The 20,322-nt window shown below is 33.8% G+C and overlaps 1 protein-coding gene and 1 long non-coding RNA gene across 3 annotated transcripts in view; one reads left to right on the top strand and one right to left on the bottom strand.

The window, feature by feature from the left end:
* LOC114329203 (alpha-actinin, sarcomeric) overlaps nucleotides 1-20,322 on the bottom strand; it is a 377,312-nt gene that overhangs the window by 67,701 nt on the left and 289,289 nt on the right. For both annotated transcript variants that reach the window (XM_028278239.2, XM_028278240.2), the window contains exon 3: nucleotides 5,812-6,147. In XM_028278239.2, the coding sequence (XP_028134040.1) occupies nucleotides 5,812-6,147 (336 nt within the window). The remainder of the gene's footprint in view (nucleotides 1-5,811; nucleotides 6,148-20,322) is intronic.
* LOC114329204 (uncharacterized) overlaps nucleotides 1-20,322 on the top strand; it is a 58,200-nt gene that overhangs the window by 16,079 nt on the left and 21,799 nt on the right. The gene's annotated exons all lie outside the window — the stretch shown is intronic.

Raw genomic sequence — 20,322 nt, 5'->3', positions numbered from 1 at the left:
TAAATACGAACCCTGCGATAATGAACATCAGATCGTAAAACTGCAAAATACACCTATTCAATATTTTTCAAAAATCTACCGAATGGCACCAAACACGGCCCCACGGAGGTGGGGTGGGGGCTTACTTTAAAATCTTAAATAGGAGCTCCCAGTTTTTATTGCAGATTTGGATCCTTGACGTAAAAATAAGCAACTTTTATTCGCAACATTTTTTCCAATTTTGGATAGATGGCGCTATAATCGGAAAAAACGATTTGTGGAAATGGAAAATTAAATTAAAAAATGGAGAGTCCCACACTTTATGGAAAACATAACTTAATTTTTTTTGGTTGTACCACCCACTCTTCACAGTCCAACAGGTCCCCATAACGCTCGAATAACTGCAAATTTAGCATACTTTAGCAAATTTAGCATACTCCCCTACTATGAGAATTTATTGATAAAAAACATGGCTAGTCGTTAAAACACATAACTTGGTTATTTTCCATCATAAGCAAATGAATCAAAAAAGAAAATGTTAAAAAAGCATAAGTCTCCAATCGAGTTTTAATTTTAATAATTTATATATGCTAGAATATTCCACAGGGTGTTCCGAACTTTAAGAAAAAAACAGTATGATTGTAACACCCGGTATAAAATGGCATTTATCTGTCTAGCAACAATATTATTACACCGATATTCTTAAATAATAAGGCTATAACATACTAAAAGAATCACTCAAATCGGACAACAGGTTTATAGGAAATTCGAGACATCAAACATGTCCCATTTTTAAGGTGTTCGGTTAATTTTGCCGGTGTGTGTAGTTTAAGATAGTTTGTAATTCGAAGTTTTATCATCTGATGCTTAATATTTAGATGGTATTAACCTTTATTTTGGCATTTCAACTAATGCTAGTTATATTCTGAAGAGTAATTCTTACTACAGGTTATATATACCCATACCCATGGGCAGGGGGGGCCGTGCCCCACCCTTAGCTTTTCGCATTAAACTGTATATGGTTATCCAAAACATATTGTGCAATATCTTCACGCCTGTCCCCCCTAAAATTTTTTATATGGGGTCCCGTGTATGCAGCATTACCTTACTTTTCTTCTTATGGGTTATTTCGAGCAATTTCTTATGATCCATATGGTCTAACACCTTTTGGAAATTAACGAAGCATAGAAACATAAATTTTAGTTGTCTTTGAGATTTTTTGTCCATTTTTCATTCATTCATCCACATTTTCCTTGTCTTCTTTATTTTTGATTGCATCTCTATATTATGTCACTACCACTACCTGTTATTTACTATCTTTATTGGGAGTTAACCTCAATTTAAGTTGGAAATTCGTTTATTTTGACCTTTCAAAAGCATATCTATATTCCTGGTGGCTTTAGTTTATTTTGCAACATATAATGAATACTGTTTTCTTGCGGCCTCTCTACAGAAATATGGCCTCATATAGATAACCATTTCGGAACATTCTAGTTCATTACACATTAAGACCAGCATCCATACTCATACAGACTATAAGGATATTAAATACATTTCTGAAACAAACAACAGACAAACCTCGTTCTGAGTGAGCTGGAACAAGTATAGAACAAACATCAGCATACAAATATCTGGGGCACGAAATTCGCTTAAGTAGAGATAACCAGACCAATGAAATAATACGTAGAATAGGGTTGACTTGGGCGGCTTATGGAAAGCTAAGAGATGTTTTTCAAATCAGCTCTTCCCATCTTCTTAAAGAGAAAAGACTTTGATCAGTGTGTGCTGCAGGTGCACCTATGGTGCGGAAACGCTCACTAAGTCGTCCACAAACAAAATTCGAAAAACACAGAGGGTAAAATGGAACGGTCCATGTTGGAATTAACCCTGAGAGACCGAATAACTAACTAGTCGAAGCAATAAAGCACTATACCTACGAAAAAAAAAACGACAACACGGATCTTAATAATTCTTTCTGCATTCGATTCGTGAATGCGCCAGGAAACTTTGTGACCTCGAGCCATAATATAATATTGAAAAACAGCATTAAAGTGCATCTCAAACAGACAATAAAAAAAATTCAGAACTCGTCAATTATCGGCGGAAATGAGTTCAATTTGGTTACTCTGGGGTTTTTGGGGTCGCTGAAAACGAATATGACGTAAGTGATCTCCGGAGTACCTGGTGCCAAGGGTACCTACTGTTTACCCCGTCATTAAAATTCATTAAAAAATTAGTCAAAATCATTACTCGGGGGGTTTTTAGGGTCACTAACGACGAATATGGCATCGGAAGTGATCTACGGAGTACCTGGTGCCCAGGGTACCTACTGTTTACCTCGTATTATGGAGTTTTCGGCAAAAAATTTATTAAAAAACTAGTCAAAATCATTACTTGGGGGGTTTTTGGGGTCGCTAACGACGAATATAACAAATTTTCAGTACATATTTACCGATGGGTCAAAAGACGCAAATGGAATGGGCTGTGCAGTATTCCACGAAAATAAAAATTACCATCATCAATATAGCCTACCTATTGAATGCTCAATATACACAGCAGAAATGATAGCAGTAATGTTTGCTGTTCAGTATGTACTACTGAATCCAACTAGCAATTATGTTATATTTACTGACAGTAAAAGCGTGTTGGACAGATTAAGTAACATTCAAACAGTCAAACACATAAACCACATTGAATTGAATATACTTAAAACTCTGTTTGAAATTATACAATTAGGAATAAATGTAACAATTGCTTGGATTAAGGGTCATTCCGGAATAAAAGGCAATGAAATAGTTGACAATTTTGCTAAGTCAGCTTGTGTGATCAGAGAAAAAATAAACAAAAATTTAATTCCAGCTTCAGATATTGATACTTTTAGCAGACAAAAACTTAAAAATAATTGGCAATTGCATTACAGAGAATGTAATAGTGGCTCAAATTTTGCTCATTGTAACCCTAGGATATTCTCAAAAAGATGGTTTAACACAGAATATAACAGACATTTTATAAAGAACATTAATCGGCTGAGAGCCAATCATGCTCTTACGCCATATTACATGCATAGAATCGGCTTGTCAGATACTCCCAATTGTACTTGTGGCAAAATCGGAGATCTAAGACATGTCATATTAGAATGTCATTTAAACATAAATAACATAAACGACCTTCATAAGGAATTAAAAGATTTAAAATGTTTTTTCCCAATAAACCTTAATAATTTAATATTTACAAATGATATGGAAATTCTTCATCTCATTTATAAAACATGTTAAATTATGTAAATACAAGTTGTAAACGTAATATAATAGGCATAATTTGTTATTGTGGTTTGAAAAAATTAAAAAAAAAATATATATATAAAAAAACACATAATAAAATAATAAAAAAAAATGATAAATAAAAAAAAAGAAAAAAAAATAGAAACCAAAATAAAAAAAGAATAGAAAAAAAAAGAAGTAAAAAAAGTGTTTCGCACAAATTAAAATATATATTAAAAAAACAGTAAAATAATTAAAAAAAAAAACAAAATAAAAAAAAGCTACACAATGTACCAATGTATCTATAAAAATAATATTGTAGAATGTACTTATGTTTATAAGAAATTTATGACTATGGATCTACAATCAATCACAAACAAGTCTGGCTAATTGGCTCTGCCAAAGCCATTTTTCAAAAAAAAAAACATCGGAAATGATCTCAGGAATACCTGGTGCCCAGATTACCTACTGTTTACCTCGTCTTCGGGAGTTTTCGGCAAATTCATTAAAAAATTAGTCAAAAATCATTACGCATGGGGTTTTTGGGGTGGCTAACGACGAATATGACATCGAAAGTGATCTCCAGAGTACCTGGTGCCCAGGGTACCTACTGTTTATCTCGAGACTAATGATTTTTGACTAATTGTTTAATGAATTTGCCGAAAACTTCGGAAGACGAGGTAAACAGTAAGTACCCTGGCGATCACCTACTCCGGAGATCACTTCCAATGTTACATTCGTCGTCAGAGATCCCAAAAACCCCCCGAGTAATGAATTTTGACTATTTTTTTAATGAGTTTGCCGAAAACTCTAGGAAACGAGGTAAACAGTAGGTACCCTGGGTACCAGAAATTCCGTAGATCACTTCCGATGCCATATTCGTCATCAGCTAGCCATAAACCTCCAGGTAATGATTTTTGACTAAGTTTTTAATGAATATGCCGAAAACTCCAGAAGACGAGGTACCCTGGGCACTAGATATTCCGGAGATCACTTCCGATGTCATATTCGTCTTAGAGACCCCAAAAACCACACAAGTAATGATTTTTGACTAAATTTTTTGCCGAAAACCCCACAAGACAGGGTAAACAGTAGGTACCCTGGGCACCAGGTACTTCGTAGATCACTTCCGATGTCATATTCGTCGTTGGTGACCCTAAAAACACCCCAGTAATAATTTTTGACTATTTGTTTAATGATTTTGAATGACGAGGTAAACAGTAGGTACCCTGGGCACCAGGTACTCCGGAGATCACTTACGACGTCATATTCGTTTTCAGCGACCCCAAAAACCCCAGAGGAACCAAATTGAACTCATTTCCGCCGATAAATGACGAGTTCTGAATTTTTTTTGATTGTCTGTTTGAGATGCACTTTAAGAATGCATTTATTGTATGCAGTTTTTCAATATTATATCATGGCTCGGGGTCACAAAGTTCCCTGGCGCATTCTCGAATCGAATGCAAAAATAATTATTACATAATATCCGTTTTGTCGTTTTTTTTTTCGGATGTAAGGCCGATCTTAGTGCTTTATTGCTTCGCGTAAACACTTTGCGCCGTAGATCGGAAGCATCGGGAGTAACCGACGCAATCAAAAGAATGTCGACCTTAAAATGGATGGAACTGGGAAGGGCACGTCGCAAGAACGAATGATGCCGGATGGACAAAACGTATTCTCGAGTGGAGATCCAGACAAGACGCCTTTTGAAATAGAGAACAACCACCGAACCACCGACAAGATGGATAGAGAACCTGAAGCGGTTTCGCCAAAATTGAATGCAAGCGGCTCAGGACAGGGATTTGTGGGGTGAACTAAGGACGTCTGCGGTCAAAGTATAGGCTGAATGATGATGATGATGATGATGAAATACATATCTGAATACCCCCACAAGAGAAAGGACGGGCGTCCAAAATTTCTGAGAATGTGTAGGCCCAATAAGAAGTGTTTTATTAAAAAAAAAAATTCCAGTATCACACTTTGTTTCTTCTTCTTCGTTACTACAGATCTGTTGCTGATAATCTAGGTTTCACAAAATGTTTTTACACGTAATGTATTAAATATTTCACTACTTTGTCTCTAGATTCAAAGATCAAGAACATATTAGTGGAAAGTTGGCATCACATGAAAAGAGATGAATTTTTTAAAATAGTATTTTTATTTAGCGCTGATTTGTAAACATAAACATCTATAGACTAATTTGGATACAGCAGAAAAGGCGAGTTAAATGTTTTAATAAATTCTGAAAAAAATTACAATCCAGGTGAATAGACAACTAAAATGAGTATATGAGCATAATCTATTAAGTAGAGTTATATCTCCCTAATTTCTTATCTCTAACCATTTTGATACTTTTCTAAATTTTAACAATGGTCAATTTTTTGAATTCCAGTAAAATAATTAAATATTAAATTAATAAAGAAAACCCTTAAATTAAAAAAGCTTCTGATCTGATCTGTTTGCAGATTATAATATACATATTTTACCATGAATTAAGATATTTTTGTCGTAAGTAATCCTACTTACTGCAACAGACTAAGTGTGACAGCTCTAAAGAATTCAACTAACTTACCATCTGGATCCAACATCCTTGGAATGTCGAGATACTTCTCGGCAACATCGAAGGCAGTGTTGAGGTTTTCTAGAGGATTATCTTTTGACAGTTTATTGTAGTCAATGAGATCTGGTCGGTGACGATGGATAAGAGCGCAGAATGCCAAACCGTCTTTGAATGACAGGTGGAAGTTTTGTACGTTGACGTTTTTATATGGGGCAGTCTTTCTTTGACACCATAACAGGAGACCTTCTTTGGCAGTCATCTCTTCGACGGAGATATCCTGGATGGCGAATCGGAGAATGATAGTCCAAATCATACCAAGTGTCATTTTCAAGTTTCCGTCAACAATTTCTGAAAAAAAAACATATTTTGTTTACACTACTGTATTCATTATTATTTCTAAAAATTATTTCGAATATAATGGCAAACCCTAAACCAGTAATTTTTGTTAACCTGTACATATTTATGACCTATCTCTGTTTGTTACACTAGTTTGACACCTAAAGCATAAGGAAAACGAGTAAAGGCAGTTACATCAAGTCCAAATGATTTGCACGCACATAATAAACAAATGAAACTTAGAAAAGGCTCAACATAAAAAGCTTGTAGTATATTAAAGAGCAAAAATATTGATAATCGCGAGATGAAAATTATTATCGTAAGAGTTGACAACCAGAACACCCAAAATATCAAAATACAAAGAGGAGTCCGTCAGGGTTGCGTGCTGTCCCCACTACTCTTCAATGTCTACAGTGAAGCGGCATTTCAAGAAGCGCTCTTAGATTCAATAGAGGGTATATCTATTAATGGAGAAGTTTTGAATAATTTACGTTTTGCAGACGATACAGTAATAATGACGAATAACAACAATGATTTACAGAATGTAATGCAACGCCTTAAGGAATGCTGTCATGAGTACGGACTGAAGATGAATTTAAAGAAAACTAAACGCATGATAATTACTAAATCAGCACATGCAAACATCCAATTGACCATTGGAGATACTGTAATTGAGAGTGTGGATAACTACAAATACTTGGGAACATGGATGACATCAAATATAGACCAAACCAAAGAAATTTAGACACGTATTGAAATAGCACGTGCATCATTCATTAAACTTTGTTGTCGGAATATAAGGTTAGAACTACACCTAATGATGCTTCGGTGTTACGTGTTCTCTACTCTTTTTTGTGGATTGGAAGCGTGGACATTAAAACAAGTCCAACAGAATAAAGCACTTGAATTTTGGTGTAACAGAAGATTCCTACGAATATCATGGATTCAAAGAATGTCAAACGTGAAAATAACTACAAGGATAGGAAATGAAAAGGAAATAATATTAACTATTAAAAGACGAGACAAAATCAGAAACGAAGAAATCAGGAGAAGAACAAATGTGACTGATGTCATCGAGAGGATAGCCAGGTTGAAGTGGAGATGGGCAGGACACATAGCCAGAATGACAGATGGGCGATGGACGAAGAGGTTATTGGAATGGAGGCCAAGAGAAGACAAGAGAAGCGTCGGTCGACCGCCTACAAGATGGACTGACGACTTAAGAAAGGTAAATAAAAACTGGATGAGAGCGGCGCAGGATAGATGGGGTTGGAAACGAGGGGAGGATGCCTATGTTCAGCAGTGGACTTTTGAGGCTGGATGATGATTAAAAGACGAAAACTTGAGTACTTAGGACATCTGAAGAGAGGACAAAGATACTCATTATTACAACTTATTATGCAAGTCAAAATTCGAGGAAAGCTAAATGAGAGAAGACGAAGAATATCCTGGCTTAAGAATTAAAGGGAATGGAACAATCTGAAAGACTAATGAAATAACTACGAATAATTTTTGAACCGAAAAACTACCAAGAATGGATGAAAACCTAAACTTAGAAAAACATTTGAGCAAATGTAAAGAAGCAATGTATCCAGCAGCTAAAGGTATTTAATAGATAAATCTAGTAAGAAAATTGAAAATGAGGAATAGTTCGAAGCGTCTGGAGCCAAAAATCAGTGGAAAAACAAACTGAGCTAAACTCCACGAGGAAAATAAAATTCCTATCATTTGTAAAAGGTATATTTAAAAGACCCCAATAAGGGTTACATCACATTAACAAAACGTTTTCGGATTAACAAATAATCCATTATCAGAAAGGAAAATGTAAAAAGTTGACTAGGGTTAAGAATTGCCAGAGGTGATACTTACATACAATAGCATGCATGCGTGAGCCAGCAAAATTTTATGGGAAAAAACCCTTTAAATGTTACAAGATCTTAAATGGTACTACATATTGTTAATAATAATATTGGATGTTACAAATATTCCTGGATATTACCCAGGGAAACACAGGACTCTAACCCACGTGGATGTAATGTGAAAGGGATGAACCTCATATATTGTGAGTTGAATGTCAACTAAAAGTAAAGGAACTTTAGAAGTATGTCAAAGACAAACTGTCAATGCAACGTTATGAACTGTTGTATTGTTACTTTAAATTCTTTGGCTGAAGTAACAATAAAACAGTTCATAACGTTAAATTAACAGTTTGTCTTTGACATACTTCTAAAGTTCCTTTACCTTTAGTTGACATTCAACTCTCAATATATGAGGTTCATCGGTTCATCCCTTTCACATTACTTCCACGTGGGTTAGAGTCCTGTGTTGCCCTGGGTAATATCCAGGAATATTTGCAACATCCAATATTATTATTAACAATATGTAGTACCATTTAAGATCTTGAAACCTTTAAAGGGTTTTTACCCATAACATTTTGGAGGCAAACGCATGCATGCTATTGTCAGTATGACTGCTGGCAATTCTTAACCTTAAGCAACATTTTCCTTTATTAATTAGGTTATACTTATTATTTTAGAGCTTTTATTACTGATGATGGATTATTTGTTAATCCGAAAACGTTTTGTTAATGTGATGTAACCCTTACTGGGTCTTTTAAATATACCTTTTACAAAGGATCCAGTATTTTTTTTAGCTAAACTATGCACAAGACATCAATAGCGCAGATCGTTGTGAGCCTTGGATGATTAGGAAAATTTTGGGCGAGTAAAAAAGGAGACATTCAGGAGGAAAAAGAAAGTGGATTATGAAAAAACGCCCTATACGAGTTAGACAACCGCCATAATAGAAAATAGTCAAATTCTACCAATATATCAATAGTTATGGAAAAAAAAAATAACAAACCTGGAATATATAGAATAAAACAAGCCTATACAGATAATAATAGTTCTATAATAAGTAACAAAGAACACATATTGAGATGAGCAAACCATTTTGAAGAAGTGGCAAGCATGAAGATGTAAAAGTTTCTACCTTCTGGCAAATGAAAGACAAAGTAAAGAAATACCTGCGGACTATATAGAAACTAGGTTTACTACTTGACAAAAAGGTAGACAGTATGTGGTAACTATAGAAGAATCACCAACATCATCATCAACCCGTACTCGTCCACTGCTGGACATAGGTCTCGCTCAGCTCTTTCCATCTTTCTCCGTTTTGTGCGGCTTGCATCCAGTTGCTGACAATACGCTTCAGATCGTCAGCCCATCTGGTTGGTGGTCGTCCTCTGCTCTGTAGTGCTTCTTCTCGTGGCCTCCACTCGACAATACGTTTTGTCCATCGGTTGTCTGACAATCTGGCGACGTGTTGTACTTAATTCCACTTGAGCGACGCGATTCTTTCGACGACGTCCGCTGTTTTTGTTCTACGACGTATTTCTTCGTTTGGGATTCGGTCCCTCAAGGAGACACCCAGCATCTGGCGCTCCATAGCCCTCTGAGTTATGCGAATCTTGTTCACTACCTTTTTTGTGAGTGTTAATGTTTCCGCTCCATAAGTGAGTACAGGCAATACACACTGGTCAAAGATTTTCCTTTTCAGGCATATGGGTAAGTCCGATTTAAATACATAGCTCAGTTTACCAAACGCTGCCCAGGCTAATCCTATGCGACGTGGGAGCTCGCACGTCTGGTTATCTCTTCCCAACCGAATTTCATGTCTCAAGTACTTATAAGATGCAGTCTGCTCAATATCCATTCCATCAACAACAATGTTACGATTTAGCACCAGATTAGTCATTATTTGCGTCTTGTTGATGTTAATCTTTAGTCCGACCTCTAAAGTCGCGTTTACACGATGGCAATTGGCGAGACCATTGTCATTGGACAATTGTCATCACGTGGTTGCGGATTGTCGGAGGCCAGTCCAGTTGGAAGAGAAGATGTTTACACGGGGCCAACTATTGCCATGACAGTAGACAGCTAAAACATGGCCGACTGCTCGTCATCTAGAGGGAACTGGCAAAAAACAAGACAGCACTACTGTCCTACACCGTTCACACGGCGCCAATTGTCGCGACAATTGAGATTTCGAGTGGTGGGGGGCTCACTGGGCGCAGCTCATTGTCCTCAGTCTACTCCCGGAGACAACTGAATTTTGGGCCAATTGTGAGGGCAGTTGGCAAGGCAATTGGCCTGAAGTGTTTACACGAAGACAATAATTGCATGCCAGTCAGTTGTCTTCTGACAATTGTCTCGCCAATTGCCATCATGTAAACGCGACTTAAGGAAGCGTGATATAACTTGTTCAACATTATTATTTCATCACCCATACGATCGGCTATAAGAACGATGTCATCTGCGAATCTCAAATGACTGAGTTTCTCTCCATTTATTTTGATACCATATTCGTTTAGATCTGTCTTCTTAAAAGTGTGTTCTAAAAAGGTTGTGAACAGCTTTGATGAGATGGTGTCTCCTTGCCGTACTCGTCGCTGCATACAGAATTTATTAGTTTGTTGATCAGAGAGTCTTACGCTAGCCGTTGCATTGTGGTAGATATATTTTATCATGTTAGTGTAGCGATGGTCTATTCGGCATTCTGTCAATGCTTTTAGCATTTTCTGCTGGTCTATGGTATCGAACGCTTTCTCGTAGTCCACGAATATCAGTGGCAATGGTTTGTTGTATTCCGCCGACTTCTCTATCAAGTGTTTTATTACCAGTAAGTATTCGTTAGTGCTATATTCGGATCTAAACCCAGCTTGTTCTCTAGACTGATAGAAGTCTAACTTAGCCTCCAGTCTTTTTTTGATAATTTTTGTGAAAAGTTTATATACAGTGCGGTGGAATAAGTGTTGCCCCCCTGCCCCTGTTAACTTGTTTATTTTAAGAATATAAGCAAAACGCTCGGACAGGTCGATTTTTAAACTAACCATAGTATATTATAGCATCAACACGTTTCGAACTTTACGCGATCCCTCTTCAGGTGACAGCCATAACTTTGATTTTTTTAAATGAGAAAGTATCATGTGACACCTCATTTAAAAGCTCTTAAAATAATGATTTCAAAAATGTATAATACTTTAATTCTGTTTGAGAGCGTAGGCGCAAAATTTCGGTCGAATTCTTTCTAAATGCAATCATTTTTTTCGAATCCTGAAAAAACTTATATATTTTTGAAAAATTTAAACGCAGAATGAAATATTACAGTATTCTCGATGGTCCAAAGTCCCTGAGAACTCCTATAATGTTTATTTCAATAAGTCACAGTGGTGAAAAAAAGATAAAATTTAGTGTGATTTTTAATTTCAAATATATCATTCAAAAGAAACTTTTTGTTTATTCTAAGGGACTGTCAGCCCTCGGTAATAATATAATCTTTCATTCTGCGTTTGAATTTTTCAAAAATACTTATTAGTTTTCTCAGAATTCGAAAAAAATAAATGCGTTTAAAAAGTGTTCTACCGAAATTTTGCGCCTACGATCTCAAAAAGGATTAAAGTATTATACATTTTTGAAATCAGTATTTCAAAAGCTGTTAAATGAGGTGTCACGTGATGTACTTTACCATTTAAAAAAATCAAACTTATGGCTGTCACCTGAAGAGGGATCGCGTAAAGTTCGAAACGTTGATGCTATAATATACTGTGGTTAGATTAAAAATCGACATATCCGAGCGTTTTGCTTATATTCTTAAAATAAACAAGTTAACAGGGGGGGGGGCAACACTTATTCCACCGCACTGTATGTGTGATAGTAGACTGATAGGACGGTAGTTTTTTAGATCTGTTATGTCACCTTTCTAATGCAATAAAACAATGACTGCATTGTTCCATTGAGAAGGAGTTTTTTCTTGGTAAATGCATTCGGTGAAAAGTTTGGCTAAAACCTGGATAATTTTATTTCCACCTTGTTTAATTGGCTCGATCACTGCTCCGTCATCTCCAGGGGATTTATTATTTCATTTCTGAAAGTGTCTTTTTAACTTCGTATGGTATTACTTCTGACATTAATTCTGATCCCTGGTTTGTGATTTTGAGCAGGGCCTGATCTTGCCTTGCGTTCGTGCTCTCATATATTTCGCGATAAAACGATTCGACAACCTTAAGGATTTCGGATCTATCCGTAGCAATGTTGTTTGTATTTGTTTCTTATTCTGTACATATTTTTGTTGCCAATGTTAATCGTATTTCGCCGCAAAACTTTTAAATCACCAACATTGTATATAAAATGCTGTTCAATTTATTGAACAGAATGTTTCCCTACGCCGCACAAAGAGTGGGGGATACCAGTGCGGCTTTTGACGTTATACGTCAAAAACCGAACAAATCTTTAAAACGATTCTCTACAGGGAGAGAAAATTCGAGAGTTCGGCATTGATATCCATCATTATATTCGTGGATTTCAAAACGGCTTGGAACTCAGTAAATAGACACAAATTGTTACAAACTATGGTGGAAAACAAGTAGGTGCAGATAGCAGAATCTCAAACAACGGCTTTTTAAGATACTTCCATTGCCAAATCGACTAAGACAGGATAGGATTTTGGGTTTCCCAGAAACCTGTATATTTTGGACTAAAATATAGTATAAGATATACACACAACCAAAGATAAACGTTGGACGAAGCGAATTGTTGAATGACGACCAAGAGCAAGTACAAAAAGTACAGGCATACCTCAAACAATATGGACTGATGACATCAATCGAATGGCTGGCTACGAAAGGATGCAAAAAACAGCTAACAGAAATGAATGGATACACCTAAGGGAGACTTACATCCAACGATGGATGCAATAGCTATTGATGATGATACACACATATCTTTCAGGTCGCATTGTGGAAAAGTCTACAAGACTAAACAATTCCTTTGAAATCCATAATAATATACAGTGTCACCACGCGTTTTTGGAACACTCAACAAACAAAAAGAAAATATTTTTTTTGCACGATTGATCATTTTTGACTGTTTACCGTGACAGATTTTACGTCAGTAGGTGACATTTACTAGCAACTCGACGGTAAGTAATCCAACTCGACGGTAAGTACTCCAACTCGACGGTAAGTAATTCACTTACCGTCGAGTTAAAAAATCTCTTAATTTTAATTTATTAAAATTATTGACAACTAAATAAAAACTCAATTCTCCATTGTTGTTATGCACCCTAGTTACTACCTAACAACCAAAGTATCTATCTTGATAAAATGAATGAAACTAGTCAATATGACGAAAATGTTTAATTTTATAATTTATAATGGTATCAATCGTGCAAAAAACGTTATAAGCATGTCGAACGTTAAGGGTAACCGATCTCAGGCAATAATTGGAGTCGTCGCTCGCTCCTCCTCCAAACAATTGTCTTCGATCGGTATAAAACCCTTACCGTTCTCCATACTTAATATACTATAATATGCCGTTAAAACTGTATACAATTTCTTTTAAACTGCGGCATACTTTTTCGATATTCACAAGGAATACATTTTTACTCCATCTCGAAATGCGTGACTTAAATCCTTTTCCCACGTTTTTATATACTTCGCCTGTTCTTTATCTGTTTCTTTGTCACTTTGTCCGGGAAAAATCTTGTAATCGATTTTAAATATACAGTATGCGGCAAAATAAACAGTACTGAAATGAATATTGAAATGTTTATGATGATTTACATATCTAGTATACATGATATAGCCTTGCAAACTTTATTCACGACGACGCCCGTTCCCGATAAAACAAATCTTAAAGATGCCCGCTGGCCAGTGGCGGATCTACGGGGAGGGAAAATGAGGAAATTGGCCCCCTACCAAGGTCCAAAATTAAAGAAAAAATTGTTCAAACATAAAAATATATTGGCTGACATGAAACCGAAACCACAAAAAGAAAAATTCAACCCAATAAATACGCTAGATAGGAAAATAAAGGGAACTTAATGCCTATATAAGTTATTGTTTATGTCTTTTATGTAATCTGAGTTTATCTTTTTTATGTCTTTTGGTCGGTTTTGCATTGGAAGTTCCCCGTAAGGCAAACTTCCCCTCCCAAGGCAAATTTGTAGATCCGCCACTGCCTCTGGCACGAAAAAATCTTTATAGTCTAAGAGCTAGTGAACCCTCCGAGTAACAGTCTTCCTGTAAGGCTAGAAATTTGTATAGTGATAATTCATAGCACACCAAGGCTAAAAACCATGACCTGGCAGGCATCAGCCCTGCACGTGTATCTACCAGGTGAGTCGAAAAGTGCATAGTTCAGGGGGTAAAATAAACTTTCTCCTATAAAGTTTAAATTTAAGTGTGTGTGTCTAATAAGTCATTTAGAAGAAATGTGTACAATGACAGGCGATTCCGAACAGCATAAGACCTTGCCAGGCAAGGGGAAAGATTAGGGTTTTTTCCTAAAATTATTTTTTTGCGTCGAACAATGTTTTTTTAGGTTTTTTGAATCATTCCAAACAGAAAAGGTCTTTAGTGACTTTTCTCTTAGGTTAATAGTTTTTTACATATAAGCGATTAAAAATTTAAAAATTGAAAAATCGGCCATTTTAAACCCTTAATCGGACATTTAACTGAAATTTTCAATGTTGCCAAGGTAGGTAGATATTCTTTAAACATCGATTGATGAAATCCCGAAGAGTTTTTTGAAATACAATATCGAAAACCCCTTTGTTTTTTAATTGCTAATCAAGCGGGCGCGACACTGTACTATAAGTGAGGACGTTTGAGTTTGCATAAATTCATTATCTCGAGAATGGGCAAATCTGAAGAGAAATCCTTAGACAGATCGATTTTTATTTTTAAATTAGGACTTTTTGGCACATTTATAATACTAGTGACGTCATCCATCTGGGCGTGATGACGTAATCGATGATTTTTTTAAATAAGAGTATGGGTTGTGTGAGAGCTCATTTGAAAGATTATTTAATTATCTATTCAGTAATATAAATATTAACATAAGTATTTATACAGGGTAAACAAAAAAAATTTTTGTTAAATTAATTTACACAAAAAGAAGAAAAATACACACCCTGTATAAATAATTATGTTAACGTTTATATTACTGAATAGAGAATTAAATAACCTTTCAAATCACACGACCCCTACTCTAATTTAAAAAAATCTTCGATTACGTCATTACGCCCAGATAGTTGACGTCACTAGTATTATATAGGGTGAGGCAGATAAAGGGCCTATTAGAAATATCTCGATAACTAAAGGTAACTGAATTATGAAAATTGGAATAATGAGGTTTTGAAGACTGATCTATTTAATGAAAATATTTTCATCTACTTGGTACTTCCGGTTATACCGGAAGTTGCTTATAACTTCGTTTTTTTCAATGGGACACCCTGTATATTTTGACATTTTTGGATTCTCCTCGATTTCTTCTTTCTTAAAATATAATGTTTTGTAACATTATACAGGGTAGGTTAAAAGATATTTACGTTTTCTTATTAATTTCATAGCAATATTCACACCCTGTAGGATTGTAGTAGTTTGACATAATAAACTTTATTTATATTCAAATGATTTTTAATATAGTCTACTATTGTTAGCAATTATTAGTATAGCCAAATTTTTAATATTAGTATACAGGGTGGGTCTAAACTCGGAATGAGTATTTTCTGAGTTTTCTTAAATGGAACACCCTATATTTTAGTATTGTAATGAAATGATATTTCATGGTACTTTTTTATTTCTTAAGCATTCCCTATATCTAACTGCTTTAATTTGTGCTTGATTGTTAATCGCACCAATAATCTTAACTTCGATGGTATTTTGACAGTTCAACAATTATTGGCAATTTTAAGTATCAGTCTAGATTAATATGTATTTATTTCCAAAAAATTATTTGTGATTGAATATTTTCACGGCCAACCTAATACAATTTCACATATTTTGTGTTGCAATTAATGTTTTGCTTCAATCACCAATAACTCACAAATTAAAGCAGTTAGGTATAGGGAGTGCTTAAGTTTTTAAAATGTACCATAAAACAACATTTCATTACAATACTAAAATACAGGGTGTTCCATTTAAGAAAACTCAGAAAATACTCATTCCGTGTTTCGACCAACCCTGTATACTAAAACGAAAAATTTAGCTACACTAATAATTGTTAACAATAGAAGACTATATTAAAAATCATTTGAACATAAATAGAATTTGTTATGTCAAACTACTACAAGCCTACAGGGTGTGAATGTTGCTAAGAAATTAATAAGAAAACGTAATTATCTTTTAACCTACCCTGTATAATATTTAAAAACCTTATATTTAAAGAAAGAAGAAATCGAGGAGAATCCAAAAATGTAAAAATGTACAGGGTGTCCCATTAAAAAAAACGAAGTTACAACCAACTTCCGGTATAACCGGAAGTAGCAAAGAGACCAAAATATTTGCATTAAATAGTTCACACCTCAAAACCCCTATATAACAATTTTCATGATTTTCTTACCTTTAGTTCTCGAGATATTTCTCATAGGCCCTTTATCTGCCTCACCCTGTATACAGGGTGCGCCAAACCTCTGGTCTTCTTTGATTACGGCTAAACTATGAGATGTACAAAAAAATGTTTATAACAAAACTAATGTGTATCAAAGAGGTCTATAATTTAAAATTATTTTAAATTATACAGGGTGAGTCAGAACGACGGTATGAACCAAAGTTGCATTTTTTTAAATAGAACACCCTGTATATTAAATCATTTTTGAATATATTATTTAAAAATATGAAAAATTTGTATAAGGTCTTATAGGCCTAAAGTTAATAATTTTCGAAATATTTACATTTTTATTGAGAAAAATGGTAATATTTATAGGGTTGTGGATTATGTTTCCAAGGAAATAAAAATTTGGATGAAAGGTCAAAGTTTTTAAAATATATTCTTATTTTTAAATAATTTAATATTTTTTACTTTTAGCCATAAAATATACAGTGTGATCACTATTTGCAAATACAAAATTTTCTCATTTTTTTTAAATGGGACACCCTGTATATTAGTTTTGCGTTTTGTAGTAAATATTACAACCTTTCTTTTGGTATAAGGTTGTATGTATCTAGCATGTTTCGTTTTGTAGATATTTTAAAAAAAATATAGATTTTACGTGTTTGCGGATTTTTTATTTAAAATTTTTTTGCAAAAAAAATAATTATAATCTGGTTTTAGAAACATACACTAAAATATAAAATATGAAAATAAAAACGTAATTAAAGATTAAAATAAATCGTATGCTAGTACAACTCAATTGAATTTAATAACTTTAAATTATTTTACAAAAAATATTTTACCATATTAATGAATGCATAAATTAGTTACTAAATTAAATAAACAACCAAATTTTAAATCAACCGTAGTAATTTTTCTACTACAGCAACTTTCCTGTACCAAATTAATTGTTAGTTAAATTGTATTTAGTTAAACTTTTAATTTACCTTACATCTTGAGAATATAAAAATTATTATAAAGTATGCTTTGAAACAAATGAATGTTAAATGTATCATCCAAATTATTTATTAATATAAATAGTATTTACTGGTGTCACAAAAACTGGTAATACTTTTGTAGTTGAAATTTTTGTAACAATTTTTTATATTTTAAATTTTAATTTTTTAACCGAAAAATTTTTGGATATGACATTTGTTTTGGGCGAAACCATTAGAAATTATTACCAGCTTTTGTGGCACGAGTAGGTACATAGATACTATTTACTTCTTAATATACTTCCATAACGTTCATTTGTTTCAAAGCATACTTTATACGTTCTCAAGATGTAGGTAAATTAAAAAGTTATTAACTGATCTTACTCGTAAATACAATATAACTAACAATTAATTTTTTACAGGAAAGTTGCTGCGGTAGAAGAATTACTACGATTGATTTAAAATTTGGTTGTTTATTTAATTTAGTAACTAATTTATGTATTCATTAATAAGGTAAAATATTTTTTGTAAAATAATTTAAAGTTATTAAATTCAATTGAATTGTACTAGCATACGATATATTTTAATCTTTAATTACGTTTTTATTTTCATATTTTATATTTTAGTGTATGTTTCTAAAACCAGATTATAATTATTTTTTTTGCAAAAAAAAAAAATTTAAATAAAAAATCCGCAAAAACGTAAAATCTATAGTTTTTTTAAAATATCTACAAAACGAAACATGCTAGGTACATACAACCTTATACCAAAAGAAAGGTTGTAATATTTACTACCAAACGCAAAACTAATATACAGGGTGTCCCATTTAAAAAAAATGAGAAAATTTTGTATTTGCAAATAGTGATCACACTGTATATTTTATGGCTAAAAGTAAAAAATATTAAATTATTTAAAAATAACGCTATATTTTAAAAACTTTGACCTATCAACTAAATTTTTATTTCCTTGGAAACATAATCCACAACCCTATAAATATTACCATTTTTCTCAATAAAAATGTAAATATTTTAAAAATTATTAACTTTAGGCCTATAAGACCTTATACAAATTTTTCATATTTTTAAATAATATATTCAAAAATGATTTAATATACAGGGTGTTCCATTTAAAAAAATATAACTTTGGTTCATACCGTCGTTCTGACTCACCCTGTATAATTGAAAATAATTTTAAATTATGGACCTCTTTGATACACATTAGTTTTGTTATAAACATTTTTTTGTATATCTCATAGTTTAGCCGTAATCAAAGAAGACCAGAGGTTTGGCGCACCCTGTATATGCCCAAAAAATCCTAATTTAAAAATCAAAATCGACCTGCCTAAGGATTTCTCTTCAAATTTGCCCATTCTCGAGATAATGAATTTATACAAACTTAAACGTCCTCATTTATGCTACAGTGTCGCGCCCGCTTGATTAGAAATTAAAAAACAAAGGAGTTTTGATATTGCATTGCAAAAAACTCTTCGGGATTTTATCAATCGATGTTTAAAGAACAACCTTGGCAACATTGAAATTCTCAATTAAATTTCCGATTCATGGTTAAAAATGGCCGATTTCGAAATGTTTAAATTTTTAATCGCTTATGTCAAAAACTATTAACCTAAGAGAAAAGTCACTAAAGACCTTTTCTGTTTGGAATGATTCAAAAAACCTAAAAAAAACTTTGTTCAATGCAAAAAAATTAATTTTAGGAAAAAACCCTAATCTTTCCCCTCGCCTGGCAAGGTCTTATGCTGTTCAGAATCGCCTGTCATTGTACACATTTCTTCTAAATGACTTACTCAAACACATACTTAAATTTAAACTTTACAGGAGAAAGTTTTTTCCCCTTAACTATGCACCTTTCGCTTCACCTGGTAGATACACGTGCAGGGCTGATGCCTGCCAGGTCATGGTTTTTAGCCTTGGTGTGCTATGAATTATCACTATACAAATTTCTAGCCTTACAGGAAGACGAAATGGCAGACGGTGGATTTGTCCGACTCCTTCAGCATTCCCCATATGTACGCATCTGGTGGCGTTAGTTCTGGTGAGTGGCAGCTCCCAAAATGATCGCCCAGTATTCGAAGAAACTCCCTGGCAGTGTGACAGGTTGTCCCGTCCTGCTGAAACCATTGTTGATTTTAAGCTTGGACCGTTTTCGTGATCTTTTCCGTATGACCGAAAATAGTACTCCACCATAAAAATTTTTTCTGCAAAACTGAAAAAAATTCTAGAGCACGAACATTATCACCACATTCACACAACGACGTTCTAAAACAACTCAGTACGTTTAGGCGCCTGACACATATAAATTTGAGGCATACGAATTTCAGTACTGTTTATTTTGCGGCATACCGTACTTCCGATTAGCTAGAGATCTGAAATTTTCAGAATAGCTCAGAACTCGATGACAATGCAATATTCAAAAGCTTTTACATGGATACGTTGAGTTTTATTTGGACTTTTAAGCCATTTTAAATTTTATATGGTAAAATTAGTTCTCACTTTTTCAAAAGATGGCGCTACTAGTTTTATCAATAGATGGCGTTGCTTTCTATGTCATCTGAAATTTTCTATTCATTTGTAATCGCTACTTTAATTATTTATCTTGTGTCCTATAAATAATAAAAACGTGGTATTGTAAAAAATTCTTTTTTATAAAATTGTAATTATTTTTAGTTTTTATTAAATGAAATATCTCTCCCAGACGGTTAAGATTGTCGAAAGTTTTAATATCGAAGGTTATTTGTCAAATACCAAAGATTAAAAAGTGTAATATAAACCGAACTTTATGTGAGTATTTCCAAACAAAAT

The sequence above is a fragment of the Diabrotica virgifera genome, chromosome 1 (assembly GCF_917563875.1).
Source record: "Diabrotica virgifera virgifera chromosome 1, PGI_DIABVI_V3a".
NCBI classification, from domain to species: Eukaryota; Metazoa; Arthropoda; class Insecta; order Coleoptera; family Chrysomelidae; genus Diabrotica; species Diabrotica virgifera.
Note: the sequence above shows the minus strand (reverse complement) of the source record. Positions and strands in the feature narration are given on the sequence as shown.